We start from the raw sequence: 16120 nt of genomic DNA, 5'->3' as shown, positions 1-16120 counted from the left end.
CTGATGAGACAACGATTGAACACTTTGGTGTGGATTCTGGGTGTAACCGGAGGCAACCAGGCACCCGCTCATCACCAGACCAATACCATCCCTACAGTGATGCATGGTGGTGGCAGCATCATGCTGTGGGATGTTTCTCAGCTGCAGGAACTGTGAGACTAGTCAGGATAGAGGGAAAGATGACTGAGACATCCTGGATTAAAACCTGCTCCAGAGCACTCTTGAGCTCAGACTGGGATAATGGTTCATCTTTCAGCAGGGCAATGACGCTAAGCACACAGCCAAGATATCAGAGGAGTGGCTTCAGGACTGTTGAGACAGAGCCCAGACTTGAATCCGACTGAACATCTCTGTAGAGAGCTTAAAATGGCTGTGTACCAATGCTTCCCATCCAACCCGATGGAGCCTGAGCTGCAAACAAGAATGGGCAAAACTGGCCAAAGATAGTTATGCCAAGGTTAAAGCATCATATTCAAAAAGACTTGAGGCTGAAATTGCTGCCAAATGTGCATCGACAAAGGCTGTGAATACTTATGTAAACATTATTTTATTTTTAATTAATTTGCCAAAACCTATTTAGGAATAAGGCTGTAAAATAACAAAATGTGGAAAAAGGTTTGCACTGTGAATACTTTCCGGATGCACTGAACATACACATATAACTTTAAACTGCATACAAATAAAATGTTTGCTCAGCTTGTTCATGTTACAAATAGATGTACTTTTTAAAATCACATGTAGATCACTTGTAGATTATACTGGTTTTAAAAAAGAACAGTCTTTAGGCAACTATTGACTTTGACCACAAAGTTCACAAATCTATTTAAACCCTAAATATGAGCATATGAAATACATAAGAATGTTTTGCTGTGTTTGCTATGACACAGCCGAATATGGCCAAATGCTAATATACAGTTTTACTATACAGTTTATTTAATACAAACAGTTCTGTACTGCTCCTATGTATATGCGTGTGTCTTATGGAAGGCCAAATGGGCCATAAATCGCCTGCATTTAAACGCATGGGTTTGCGCTAAAAACAGGTGTTTCTAAAACCTGTTGCCTGATCCCGGCAAGCATTAAGTGAAAGTAAAGTGATTGTCATTGTGAAACACTGCAGCACAGCACACGGTGCACACAACGAAATGTGTCCTCTGCTTTTAACCCATCACCCTTGGTGAAACCACAAGTTAAAATGCAGCCGAATTGTGGCCAATTTAGCCTTCCATAATGTGTGCGTGTGTGTCAGTTTTGTACAAATCACAACACAATACTGTCAGACAATGTTATTTATGTTAGGAATTTTTTAACTGTGCTCTATTTCATCCCATTTCAAAAGCCAGCAGCTCCCATCATTGGTCAGAGTTATGATTGCTTTAGAAAGAATACTCACCCAATGTATTAAATATATAAAAAAAAAACAACTACACACTCATCTGCAAAAAAATACAAATACAGTTGGAACTGAGATAACAACTACATAATTTTGTGGTTTAAAACATATCCTTACAGTCTATGTTCCAACACTAGAAATAACAGATTAGCCATATTCACTGATCCTCCTCTGTGCATCCGAGCAATTCCACCCGTAGACTGATTCGACCGTACCATGACCATGGAACAATCCGGACAAACCTGGCATAGATTGGTGGATCGATTACATTCTTTCTGTGTGTTTCATTGTCAAAGTTTCCTTGGAAAATCTGTACCAAGAAACAAACAGGTGAGAAACAGAGATAAAATGAAAACAAGAATAAGTGGCCATTATGGAACATAGCTGATTATATTTAGACACACTAGGAAAAGGCAAAGTCAACATATCAATACATTATTAAACACATGACACTGAAACACTGAAAAGGCTTTATGTGTGTGTGGTGGGGATCTGTCTGGCCTCAAGAAAAGAGTGGCAGGAAGACACTATACCTCCCTATTAATTTTACAGAGCTGGACTTCATCAACAGACCTGTACACTGTCCAATCCAGAGTCAAGTGATGAATATGCAACAAAACTGAGCAACACACTTACTATGGTATCACAACATATCTTAGGAGAAAGACCTAGCTTCTTAATACAGAAAATCTCAAACAATCAATACCTTGTGACAGGACATTAAGAGTTAATTATCCATTTACCAGGTCCATCCATTATACAAGTCTCATGTATAACTGAACACTGTAGTCAGCATTAATTCACACTAATCAGCATTAACAATGACAGTACATTTTGTAAAATGGATAGACATATCTGATTCATTCTGTATTTTAATAAATGTATTGCTGTCATTATAATGAATGACAAATTTACATTTATTAAAATGATCTAATGTACAGTACACAAACACACTGTTTCTGTTTACACTGAACATGAATAAATCTTTGTTAAAATTGTACCTTATCTTTTTGTTGCTTCTCGTCTTGATAAATAGCCCACTTCTCTCCATCATTACTATAAGACAACTTGTAGGAGCCAACAAATTGTACACGTCCAAAGTCTTTTGCCCCCTGGGTAATGATGCCAGTAACTTTTGTTGGAAGAAGCAAATCCACCTGGTGGAAAACCCAAGACAACAGTTAGCAACATACACAAAACATTAAGCACTATCTGCTTCCCACTGTGTGCCAGATAATTGAAATAGGGCCTATAATGTCTGTACTGCATCAATACAATGGAATCTACCTCCTTTTACCCAAAATGATCAAATATGGCATCCCACTTCACTCACTCTGTGGTCAAAAAGCTTCCGGCTCCCTGTTCCACAGCATATTCAGTGTAAATGTCTCTTTGTCATGCCCAAATTCATTCGCATCTTTACTCGCACTTCCCTGAATGCTGCTTTCATTCTGACTCCAATCTCCTATTCCCTTCCAAAAGGACTAAATGTCACATGTGATGTGACAAGGTCTTCTCGGTAGCTGCCACTTCCCTCTGGAATTCATACCCTAATGCCATTAGAGATTCCCCATCACTCACCTCATTCAAAGAGTCTCAAAGAGTCTCTTGTATTTAAAACAGGTAAAAACGGTAAAGATAGTTAATTGGATACAAAATGCACTTGTTTGTGAGATTTAAGCCACTTAAAAAAGAAACATAATCAAATAAAGAGATTTCCTAAAGGTACTGCTTGGCGTGAGCTGCACAGCTGGCTATATTGGATGATGTGAAAAGTTTCTTTCCAGCTCCAAATGATCATGTCAGCTCCCAATTTAAAGTGAAGTGATTGTCACATGTGATACACAGCAGCACAGCACACGATGCACACAGTGAAATTTGCCCTCTGCATTTAACCCATCATCCTGAGTGAGCAGTGGGCAGCCATGACAGGCGCCCGGGGAGCAGTGTGTGGGGACGGTGCTTTGCTCAGTGGCACCTCAGTGGCACCTTGGCGGATCGGGATTCGAACCGGCAACCTTCTGATTACAGGGCCGCTTCCTTAACCGCTAGGCCACCACTGCCCCTTCCCACCACTGCCCCTTCAATTATCATGTCAACTGACTTTGAATTGTAAAGTAAACTGTTTTAGAAACAGAAACATGCCTCCACCTTCATGGTATGGGTAGTACACAGCATTGCATACAAAGAATTGGCAGTGAGAGAGAAAAATATAGGGTCCTTTATCAGTCTGTAAGCGTGTCTCTGGGCCTTTAGTTATGATTCAGACATGATTTGGATGTTGGTTAGATTGTAAGTGTTTGAAGCTGATCAGGCTGAAAAAAAAGTGACTCACCTGTGACTCACTCCCCAGCAAAAACCGATCACATTTTTAAAGATAGCTTGACAAGCTAAAAAAATCAAATCGCATCTCCCAGAGCAAACAGCGATTTGGGGACTGAGATAAGATGATTAATCTGTATGGTTTAAAGTTCATTTGAGTCAAGCAACACGCCCCTGTTACATAGCACTTTAAAATTATAATTTGAGTTAATGCAATCAAAGAAAAATGGTTTAGGAATCACTCAAAACTCTCAAAAATAATATAAATTAGACACAATAGAATAATGGAGCATCAGAATATTTTTCATCTCACCTGCAGCCACTGCGACTGGTCATTGCTTGCAGATGCCCATGCATTCACTTTCCCCTTTTCGTCCAGTCTTGCCTTTCCTGGCTCCCAGGAAAACATATCAATGTTCAGAGTGTGAAACACACTGGACGAGGTAATCTGCAAGTCTTGGATATGTCCTGCTTTCATACCCAAAGGCTCAGAGCACCCTTTAAAAAACAACAACTATTACTATACATATGTGTGTGTGTGTGTGTGTGTGTGTGTGTGTGTGTGTATATATATATAAATGTGTATGCTATTTAAACATTCAGAAGGCTTTACATGCAAACCTGTGAGTTCACAGCCTAACAGCTCCATCCGGAGGGTACAATGCTTCCTGCAGACTTGCGGGTGAATGCGGATGTACTGCGCTTCAATTGGTGGCGTGAAGGAATTGCCATAAGGGGTGTTGTTATCAACATTTCCTCTGAATAGCTTGTAAAGAAATTTTGCAATAAAGCAATCATAAGTAAGAAGGCTATTTTTTTGTAAATCCATAGTAGATGTGCAATTTTCACCTATAAACTAAATGTTCAAAATAACAACATATAGTATATATATGCTTATATGTAACATTTTCCTCGTAAAATTTCTTACGAAAGATGCAGAAAAGTGCATATGGATCTTTATGATGTGCATATCAGTAATACTGAGCATCACTGAAAACAATCCACACCATGTCCTCTTCTTTGTCCTTGTCTTGAAATATGATCCAGTTTTCTCCATCTTCGCTAAAGGCCACTTTGTAGGACTTCACATACTCCGGAATCCCAACACGTTTGGCTCCTTGTGTTACTAATCCAGTCACTCTCATTCTTCTCTGGAGGTTAATCTACACATCCAATTGTAACAAACAGATGCAAATGTTAAATGGTTATGTTTGATGTCTATTGCAAAGTGCATTAAAAGTAGGCAACTATTGACTATTACATTTACATTAACTGCACATTGGTGGTTTATATAGGGACGTTGTTACATTGACACTGAAACCAGTGACCGTTGAAATGTTATCCTGTTGTTATTTATATCCTTGCATGTGCTCAAGTAAGGCTGCGTAAAATTGAGTTGTAAAGCAAGACTATCTCAGTGTTCATAGCTGGTGGCATCATGCATGCATTCACTATGGCCCTTCTGAATGCCCTAATGTAATCTCACTCACTGACGTCTTTTTAATGTCTTGATAAAGGAATGCTTTGAGGCGATCCAAATCTTATATAAACCAGAATGTCAGATACGTTTTTAGCCATTAAATATTCTCCTGCAAGGAAATTTATAACAATTATTTTTTTAAATATCACAATAAATCTAAAAGTAATTATTCACCCCAGTTCCGATCACATTAGAAATGAACAGTTGCTTGTTGGATTAAAAATACATATAGGAATGAAAACAAGAGGAATGAACAACCTGTATCCATGGCCAGCGATCGCTCTCTGCAGCACTCCAGGCATTCACCAGACCCTTCTTGTTGAGTCGGGCGAAATAAGGGTACCATTTTTGCAGCTGGAAGAAGGATCGGTGTGTAGAAGACGCTGTAATTTGCTGGTTAGATATTATACCCCCTTCCATCCCTAGAGGACCAGAGCACTCTGGGAAATCAAATAACAAATGAAAAAAATAAAAATAAAAATAAGAGGAGTTGTAATGACAACAACAATGCACACATAACAGAGATACATAAGTACCACAGGGCTCCTTAGTCTTGGCAAGGTAGACATTCTCAGCTTTGGATTCGATTGTTCCAGTTGCTGATGTTGTATCAGCCTCAGGAATCAAGTCTTTGGTTGTCATGCTGCCACAGGGGTCAGGCAAGCATGAACCAGGCAAACTGATTTCCCTGTTTCCATCCACTGAACCGGCATCTTTGCATTTCAAAGAGAGGGCATCTTCAGGCTGAAGGACATCCTCTGTCTTTTGTGCATTTGGCTTTGTCCAGTCAAAACCACCATCCGCATCTTCAGTCTTTCCATTGGAGGCATTCAGCGGAGAGCCTAAAGCTTTGCTCTTCTCTAAGCACGTGGATTTGTCCAGTTTCTCCGGAGTCTCGAACAAGGCTCTGAAGCTCGCTCTCAGGGAGCTCCGGCTCCCGCGTTTGGAAGGCATGACGACACACATAACCTAAGTTGTTGCCTTTAAATACACCCCCACCCAAAACACCTAACGCAAACAGCATGATACAAATCTCAGACAAATTAAATTGCGTATGTGCTTTAGATGCAATATTTCGCCTGAACAATTAGCACTTTCACTGGTAAACAAGAAATCCAGCTGCGCTGGAGTTTTTCTTCCATCACATTTGTGTGAATTTGCCTCCTAAATTGTTGTTTGACCTTCAAAACAAAGCGATTATATATTTGTAACAAACTACTTACTGTACTGACAGTTCCGTCCCATGAATTCCGCAGGGCAGACACAGGTATAATTCCCCACCAGGTCAGTGCAGATTCCTCCATTTCTGCAAGGACTGCTTTCACACTCATTCATGTCTGCGAAACAAATGATATAGACCTTGCTGATCCAAATATAAAACCACCCCAAATTTATTTAGAAATTTGATTTTTTTTGTTTCATTTATTCTATTTGAAGTGGTGGTATTAGCCTAGTGGTTAACACACTCAACTATAAGTCAGAAGTCCACAATGTCACAGGTTCAAACCCCACTTACTACCATTACAGTGCATCCAGAAAGTATTCACAGCACGTCATTTTCTCACAATTTGTTATGTTACAACCTCATTCCAAAATTGATTTAATTATTTTTTTCCTCAGAATTCTACGCACAACGTGAAAGCAGTTTACTTGCAAAAGCACTCCCCAAATCAGAGAGAAAGATGAATGGAGTACATGCATCAAGTCAGACCGGGTTGACAGTTCATCTTTCAGAAGGACAAGGACCCTATCCACACAGACAAGATAGAAGTAGTGGCTTCAGGACAACTCTGTGAATGTTCTTGAGAGGCCCAGCCAATGCACAGACTTAAATCTGATTGATCTTAAAATGGCTGTGCACCATCCAACCTGATGGAACTTAAGAGGTGCTGCATAGAGTAATGGGACAAATTGGCCAGGGATCCTGTAGCATCACATCAATGCATTTAATCCATTTTGGAATAAGGCCGTGAAATAACAAAATGTGGAAAAAGTAATGTGTTGTGAATACAGTTGTGGCTAAAAGTTTTGAGAATGACACAAATACTGGTTTTCACAAAGATTGGTGCTTCAATTTTTATTATGGCAATTTATGGACCTTAATCAAATTGAGAACTTAAGTGGCGGGTGGACAAATAAAAACCTACAAATTCTTACAAACTCCAAGCATTGATTATGAAGGAATGGGTTGCCATCAGTCAGGATTTGGCCCAGGGCCAGGGTGAATTTGCATAAACTTTATGCAATTGTGAACAAAAGCCTTTGAAACTTTTTAAATTTGTCTCATCATAGAATTCTCAAAATATCTGGCCACGACTGTACTTTCCGTCGTTGCATTCATTGATAACAGTTGACACGGCAAAATGCAAACTATTTCTCACAAAACAGCAAATACAGTTATGTTTTAGTCACCTCCAGACCATGTAAGTAGCCAATCCAAACATTGCGTTTCAATTTAACTATGGTAGTAGGTAGTGGGTAACACACTCGCCTATGAACCAGAAGATCCAGGTTAAAATCCCACTTACTACCATTGTGTCCCTGAGCAAGACACTTAACCCTAAGTTACCATTGTATCCCTGGGGCAGTGGTGGCCTATTTGTTAAGGAAGTGTATTCAGAAGGTTGCCGGTTTGAATCCCGATCTGCCAAGGTGCCACTGAGGTGTCACTGAGCAAAGCACCGTCCCCACACACTGCTCCCCGGGCGCCTGTCATGGCTGCCCACTGCTCACTCAGGGTGATGGGTTAAATGCAGAGGACAAATTTCACTGTGTGCACCGTGTGCTGTGCTGCTGTGTATCACATGTGACAATCACTTCACTTTATTATTAGCAACTAGTGATTCGACATTGCTAAACTCATTCAGTGTGTTAAATGTATATCTGGTACTTTACATGTACTCATTAAGCACCTTGTAATAGTAATAACAGTGTCTTAAATGACTTTAAGTTATGAAAATTGTGTAGTCTAAAGGTTTGTTAACATCACTCTTTTCAACTAACGTCTAGCTTACTTTGCTGGATTAGACCTTTTGCTTCTTAATTTACTTATTTACTCACTTACCAAACTATACAGATCTATTTTTCAGCACTTTCATTTTGTACTTCTTTTAAAAATTCTCCCCTTGCAGACATGCATTATATATGCTGTGTGAGATGAGATGCCTGTTCGCCAGGGTAAGGAAATCATATTAGGCCTGTAAGATAAAGCCCTGGCCACATAAAAGGCAGAAAAGAATGTCATATTAATAGTATGTTAATAAAATATGTTTTGGAACCTTGTTTTTATAGCCATGAATATTCGTCTGCACACAAGCATTCAACATAAAACTTTCTAATCTCTTCAGGCTCTAGTCTGTCATTTTAATCTTTCAGAGGTGAAAGAATAAGGAGTCTTCTGGGAACTGGCCTCATAAAGTAGTCTGGCTTGGTATTGGATGTAACCTGCTTTCTTTCAGGCCTTTTTGTCTGTGTGATAAAGAACAGCTTGCTCTTTATATCAGGTGTTTCGAAATGAAACCCTGAGAAGACTGCAGAGTTGAAAGAGGAATATATACAAAAGCACTTTCAAACATGGGCAGCACTCTTGTACATTCAGTGCACGTGTATCAAATCAATGCAGTCAACTAACAGAATACATGAATGTGAGAAATGAATTTCCAAATGCTGAAATGTTACTGCACCATCTACTGGTGTAGTATTTAACAATAACTTAAAATGTTAAGTACAAAGGGTAAATTTTACAAAAAAATGATTACGTTTTTTTTCTATATACAGTGCATGTTTCAGTCTTCATATTCATTATATCACTTTTTTCACATTTTGCTTTCTTTAGAGCCTTATTCCAAAATGGATTAAATAATTTTTTCCTCAGAAACACCCCATAGTGACAACATGAAACAGGTTTACTTGAAGTTTGGGCAAATTTATAAAAATTTTAAAAACTGAGAAAACACATGTACATTAGTAAATCCTAATCCCATAGTGTTCACTTGGCATTTCCTCTCTCACACTTCTGGGTTGTGGGTACCTCACCACATTCCCTTCCCAGGTCCTTTCGGCATAGGATAAGGATCAGCACCTTGTAGTGTCTCATCCGCTCCCCTACATGATCTGGAATCTACAGAGCTGTTCTCCAACGATTCATCCCGAGTCTTCCCCCCTACTGTAATAAAATGTATGTGCTATGGCATAATTTAAAAAATAAACTTACTGTGCTGGCAGTGGTCTCCATCAAAGCCAGGCAGACACTTGCAATGATAACCAACAAAGCTGTCTCCTCTGTGCACACCCCTGAACTCACACGTTCCACCATTGTGACACAGGCTTGGGATACAAGGTACTGCAAGTTCAGAGTCAGAAAACAATGACAATCACAGCAACACAGAAGGACAGACTAGAAGTATGGATACTGCTCCAATAATAAAATGGATTACAATTAAAAACGTTCAAGAACTACAAGAAGTAATAGTCCTAAATAGTACAGTTGTACGTCCCATGCATAATTCAATAACTACATATGTAGTATGCAAGTGTCAAACAAGAAACGTTAAATATATATTTGACAGAATACAGTAGATAGAATTTCATTACTGCCAGTATTTGCCCCTGACTACTTGTGCATCAGCAGTCCTGCTGTGTCCTTGTGTACACTGTTAGCAATGTTTATGGTCTTTCCTCCAAAGTGCTCCTGACACTCTCTCTGGTTTGGTTTACAGATTTAATTTAAGAGAGCCAGAGAGAGAACCGGGCCTTTGGACCTCTGTACGTATTAAACATACTCGTCTGCAGTGGTGGAGGAAGTACTGAAGCTTAGTACTTAAGTAAAAGTACAAGAAACCTGCAAAATATGTACTCAAGAAAAAGTAGAAGTGCTACATCAACAATATTACTTAAGCAAAAGTCCTAAGTACTTACTTTTAAATGTACTTTTAAGTAAAAGTACTCACACAATGGCTTGTCTCAACATCTGGGGTGTGCCATTTTGTAAAAGCATAGTACATATACTGACTTATGCCTGTACTGATGTCATTGCTCATAATAATTACAAGCAATTATACAGTATATGTGTATTGGAAAATTTGGTGTGCTTATTGTGCGTGCACTCTGCAATACTGTGTGTACCTTAGAATTATGTGGCTGACAAGTTATCTACTAGGTATGACAGATAGAAGGAGAAGACTGAAGGAGGTTCAGATAGAAGGACGTTGTATTGAAAATGTTAAAGAAGAAAAAAAAAAAACTAAAGCACGAACGTGAACTAGTTCTTTTTCAGTGTGAACTGGCACAACACTGAGCTGGACATTATGCTAATAAAGACATTAAGCTATCTTCTCTGAGCTAATAAACCAGTTTTATCCTACCACTGTGTTAAAAAAATAATGAAGCTACACAGGTGTGATTTTTATACTATTTCTATATGTCAGCATACATTTCGCTAGATAATAGTATCCTAAAATGTCATAACATACCCAAAAGCATAGCATACCACAGCATAGCTTAACTCTATATGTTTTTTTCAAATTTGAAGGGGAGTTTTTAAATGCCAACAATTCTTTATGTTGAGGCAGGCATGGGATGCATAGAAATTGCAAGGATTCATTCTTTGCTCCTTCGTACTCAAATATATTTCTGTCACGATCCGGACCGGCAGGGCTGACTCCGGATCCGTAGTTTGGACCGGAGTTTCATGTTAGTCTCGTGTAATGTTCCCTGATGGTGTTCACCTGATGTATATTTATAGAATTGTATAAAACTATCCTGTTCATGTCGGTTCGCCGTCAGGTCACTGCGTGTTAATGTTCCCTTGTCGTGTGCAGTTTGTATTAAACCCCTGTCCTGTGAAGTTGTGTTAAACCCCTGTCCTTCATCGCCATGTCCAGCCCCCACGTGACAATTTCTTAAATCCGGCCAAGGATTTCTTTGTGATTCAGAGCTCAGTTGATGCAGCTCTGGGTCCATGTTGAATGTCTCGTCTACCAGCTCGTGCTGCGACCTGACGTGCGCTCTGCCATCATTGGAGCTAATAAATCCTGATTATTAAAATGTAACAAGTAACGGCATAAATTGTAGAAATGTAGTCGAGTAAAATAAAAAGTATTTTTACTTAAGTAAAGTACAGATACGTAAAAATGTACTTAAGTACAGTAATGAAGTACAAATACTTTGTTACATTCCACCACTGCTGGTCTGTAACTTGCAGAAATCGAATGTCCCTGGAACATGCACTCACCTTCTAAAACGCCTCCTTCCCGTTCAGAAGCTGTTGGGTTAAAAGATCATAAAGTTGTTACTACCAATTATGTAGGACTCCACGAACACCTCCTAGGCAATCAATATATGCTCAACATGATTTAAGGTGAAAACAAGTGTGTTGAACATGTATCCTGTGTTTACATAAGTGAAGCTGAGGTACAGAAGTCATTGGATTCCTGTTTGCAGCTAATATAACAAACATTGGCAGCCAGCAGCGAAACATTCCACATATCTGAGGAAGAACATTAAAAGCAATCACATGGATCTGACTAGCATGACAAACTTTAAATAAAATTTGATTTGAAATATTCTGTAAGTGTTTTAGAAATGTCTTTAAACCAGTGTTATGATCAAGTCCACTGCGCATAAAGCAGTGTCCGCACTGCAATTAGAAACTAGATCTGGGCAGTATGTCCCTAATTGTTACGGCAGGATTTTAACTCAGCTAAATGTTATGCTGGACAGGCCAAACTGTCACAGCAAAGACATGGAGCATTTGGATTAGGCCCAGCTCTCCCTATGCATTAGTCAATAGGAATGCCAGCTCTGACGTTAATTTGTCCATTTAATAGCGATTTATGAAAAAAAGAAAACGTTCACTCTTCCCCCTCTCTCCTGACTCTACTGTCAGACGAGGCACATAAAGCACTCACATGACACACCCTCGTCAGCTGCTGAGCTAAAACAGTCAGCCCCGTTTTCACATGGAACAGGTTCGCACACGTCTCCTGTCAGAGGGGAAACGGAGGGGAAATTAGTGTTCTCATCACCAAGAGGCCATATATTACATCAGCCAGAAGAAGACAAGAAAAGACACAACTGTGTTTGTTGGTTCATTTGATGCCTAGACTTGAAATAAACACAGAATAAAAAAATGGTTTTGCCAACATCTCCCAAATCCAGCATATCTGAAGTTGAAGTTGAGCTTCATACATGTTAGACAGTATATAATAAAACAAAACAATGTTTCTCTGATACCTGATGCTACATGTAACATTTAAACAAAGTTACATATTGACATAAAGTGCACGTGTGACAGGCAAACTGGGTTAAAAACAGTGCAAGCAGGGGACACAGGCAGTGCAAGGCTCACATTTAAAAAAAAAAATCATGTAGACAACAATGAGACAGACAGTGCTAAACTATTGAAATGAATAATAAATGTGCAATAATAGACAATATTACTCAATATAACAGAGGTAGAGTGAGTGTCAGTCCAAAGGGGAAAGTCCCTGAGTGTTCAGGTGTCTGATAGACAGAAGCAATTGCAAAGTCTGACATTGAGGTCCCGAATGCTTCAGTACCTTTTTCCAGATGGTAGGAGGATGAAGAGTGCATGTGAGGGGTGTGTAGAGTCCTTCACAATGCTGGTGGCTTTCCTGATTCAGCAAGTGTGGTAAATGTCCTTTATGGAGGGAAGGGAGACTTCGCTGTCCTCACCATCTGCTGTAAGGTCTTGCTGTCCGATATGGTGCAGTTCCCAAACCAGACAGTGATTCAGCTGGTCAGAATGCTCTCAATAGTCCCTCTGTAGAAGGCGTTGAGGATGGGAGGTGGGAGATGGGCTTTCGGGGCACAGGACAGTAGTGGCCTAGCGGTTAAGGAAGCGGCCCCGTAATCAGAAGGTTCGAATCCCAATCCGCCAAGGTACCACTGAGGTGTCACTGAGCAAAGCACCATCCCCACACACTGCTCCCTCGGGTGCCTGTCATGGCCCACTGCTCACCAAGGGTGATGGTTAAAAGCAGAGGACACATTTCATTGTGGCACCGTGTACTATGCTGTGTATCACAATGACAATCACTTCACTTTCACTTTCCTCAACTTGCTTGTTGAGCTGCTGTTGAGAGTCCAGGAGAGTTTCTCCTCCAGATGAACACCGAAGAACTTGTTCTTTAATGATCTCCACACAAGATCTCTTTCTCTATCTCCGTTGTCTTCTGAAGTCAACAATCATCTCTTTCATTTTGTCCACATTTAGAAACAGATTGTTGACCTTATGCCAGTTCATTCGTCATTGCCCCTCCTCTCTGTCTCTCTGACTCATCATTCTCGCTGATCAGACACACCACGGTCGTGTCATCGGTGAACTTGATGATGTGCTTGGGGCTGTGCATCGCTGCACATCGTGGGTCCGCAGGGTGAACAGCATTGCACCATGACTCAACCTTCAGACAAATTCACCTGGATGACTGAGAATCTTCACAGACAGCATTGGACTGAGCACACAGCCCTGAGGAGCTCCAGTGCTCAGTGCGGTGGTGCTGGAGATGCTGTTCCTGATCCGGAGAGACAGAGGTTTCTCAGTCAGGAAGTCCATGATCCAGTTGCAGAATGAGGTGTTCAGGCCCAGCAGGCTCAACTTCTCGACCAGGTGCTGAGGAATGATGGTGTTGAAAGCTAAACTGAAGTCTGTGAACAGCATTTATGTGTATGTGTCCTTATTGTCCAGGTGGGTGAGGGTCAGCTGCAGGGTGGTGGCACTGCCATCATGCATGGAGCAGTTCAGACCAGTGGGTCTGACAGGCAGTGGGTCCATTGTAGAAGGCAGCAGACTCTTCATATTATCAGGATCTCAGACGTGGGGCGCACTAGCAGCTGGCCTGGTGGTGCATACCTGATTTGGGAGTGGGTATTGCTGTATTACAGTGGCAAAACGTAATCGTTGGAGGGTTCTCAAAGTTGGATTTGATGTCAGAGAGGATTGAAGTCAGGGACGGAAAAAGTAGTTGGAATCATCGGGGTCAAAAAAAGGCATGAGGGTAATCCAAAAATCGTGGTCGTGGTTCAAAGCAGTTGGCTTGAGGCAAGATCTGTCCAAAAACGCCACAGCACACGGGGACAAGTTCAGCACATGAGTTTGCAGTGTTTGTTATCTTGTCTGTTTTCTTCTTATGGTGTCTGCTGTCTTCCTCGTGACCTCCTGGTTTCATGACCAGAATCTCCAAGCCCTTATGATGGGTGTAAGTGTAAGTGCAACGGGACAGGTAGTCATTAAGGCACAACACTCAAGACAACTTAGGCGAGGGCAAGATGGTGGTGGCCTTGAGACAAGATGGAACAACGGCGGTGCTCAGAGAGATATCCCTCTCTCTGTAACATCCCACCAACTCCACTGGCATTTGCATATCACACAAGGACAGTGTGAAGTGGGGAGTTGTGCAAAAGGAGATTTTATGTGTCCATGGTATTAATGAACAAATACAAGGTTATTACGGTTCTTCATGAAAACCAGAATAAATAACAGAATAATGTAAGAGATATTAAAGGGTTGGGGTTTAATTTGAAGCGTTGTGTCATAACCCAAAATAACCTGGTGCTAATCCAACAAAATGACAGCCATATAATTAATCACATATATCCCATGAATCTCATTATCCTCAAATATTCCCTTTAGTTCTTTACACTGTACTGCGTATAAAAAATACTGTAAGTGTTCGTCCTGTGTTAATGTTTCCTGATTGTTTTCACCTGTATGATTGTATAATGCCCTGTTTGTGTCTGTTCACCATCGGGTCATTGATACTTGTTACTGAATGTCTTTCCTGTCCTGTTCATCATGTATTAAACCCCTGTTTCGTGAGGTTGTGCGTATGTCCTTCTCTTCGTCATGTCCAGCCATCATTCACGATCAACTGCCTTGCCATGTCAAACCAGCGAGTTATAATAAGAGCGCAATAATTCTGAAGATTTTTGCATATCAATGCCCATATACCATAGTATGCTGTAATTATATTGTAACTATACTGATTCAATTAAACAATACAAAACCAAAACCACACTCCCCCAAATAAACAGTTAGGTAAATGTCCAGACATGTAATGAAGAAATTCTTGCCAGAAAACACAATTCCCACACCAACCAATCTGAAGCCACTCAGAAAATGTCGTATGCAAATAACTAATAATATAAAGACTGCTTATTACTGGGACGCGGTGCATTAGAAGGGAAACGTGGAGTTGTGCAGTAAAGTGTTGCGCCGTGACGCGCTGACCTCAGGTCCGGCCACGGGCCGCCAAGAAGGAGCCGCGGACAAAGGCGCTCCTGCGAGACCGTCATTTCAACGCGTCCAATGACCGGAACTCACCGTCGGTCGGCCGTGGGACAGTGGCGGTCCCGACGCCGAGGGTGGCGAGCAGGAGGAACGGCAGCATCGCCCGGCCGTGCGTTCACCGGCGGCGCAGAAAACAGCCTAACGATCCTCGGCGGACCTGTCCGTCCGTGTGGCCGCAGCCATGCTGGTGCTGCTGGTGCTGCTGCTGGTGCTGCAGTGATGGTGCAGCTCGCCGCGACGGATGCCCGGCTGTCGGACCGCCGGCGAAATGGATGCCGGGGCGACGAGTGATTTATCGGGTGATGCATAATTCATAACCTGCGTAGCCTTTCGGGGATTCGGTGAAGTAGTGTGGAGCCTTTTAAACTTTCGTATTTTTGAGCAGATTTGAAATATTAAAGTTGACAATGGGGCCAGAAATGTTTGGGTTAAGTGGAGTTGTGCCGCTGTAATGTAAAGTTTTAGGCACATTAAAAGTTGGTAGTTGGAGAATATATATACAGTACAGGCCAAAAGTTTGGACACACCTTCTCATTCAATGTGTTTTCTTTATTTTCATGACCATTTACATTGGTAGATTCTCACTGAAGGCATCAAACTATGAATGAACATATGT

General features: G+C 40.9%; 1 protein-coding gene across 3 annotated transcripts; it reads right to left on the bottom strand.

The window, feature by feature from the left end:
• Positions 1–214: 214 nt before the first annotated feature.
• edil3b (EGF-like repeats and discoidin I-like domains 3b) lies at positions 215–15746 on the bottom strand. Of its 3 annotated transcripts, XM_028972863.1 has the most exons (12): positions 15538–15746; positions 12104–12178; positions 11428–11457; positions 9409–9537; positions 6419–6532; positions 5454–5635; positions 4723–4878; positions 4337–4481; positions 4196–4213; positions 4029–4105; positions 2395–2550; positions 215–1703 (listed from the first exon to the last, which is right to left on the bottom strand). In XM_028972863.1, exons 1-12 carry the CDS (start codon positions 15602–15604, stop codon positions 1551–1553), a joined length of 1302 nt encoding a protein of 433 aa, XP_028828696.1. In that variant the 5' UTR covers positions 15605–15746; the 3' UTR covers positions 215–1550. The 3 variants fall into 3 exon arrangements, with proteins under 3 accessions (XP_028828696.1, XP_028828695.1, XP_028828697.1); XM_028972862.1 differs by having other exon boundaries at positions 4029–4213; XM_028972864.1 differs by lacking the exons at positions 11428–11457; positions 12104–12178 and having other exon boundaries at positions 4029–4213.
• Between the last annotated feature and the right edge of the window lie 374 nt (positions 15747–16120).

This window comes from Denticeps clupeoides, chromosome 3 (genome assembly GCF_900700375.1).
Source record: "Denticeps clupeoides chromosome 3, fDenClu1.1, whole genome shotgun sequence".
Lineage (NCBI taxonomy): Eukaryota > Metazoa > Chordata > Actinopteri > Clupeiformes > Denticipitidae > Denticeps > Denticeps clupeoides.
The sequence above is the reverse complement of the archived record's forward strand: the minus strand, read 5'-3'. Positions and strand labels throughout refer to the sequence as shown.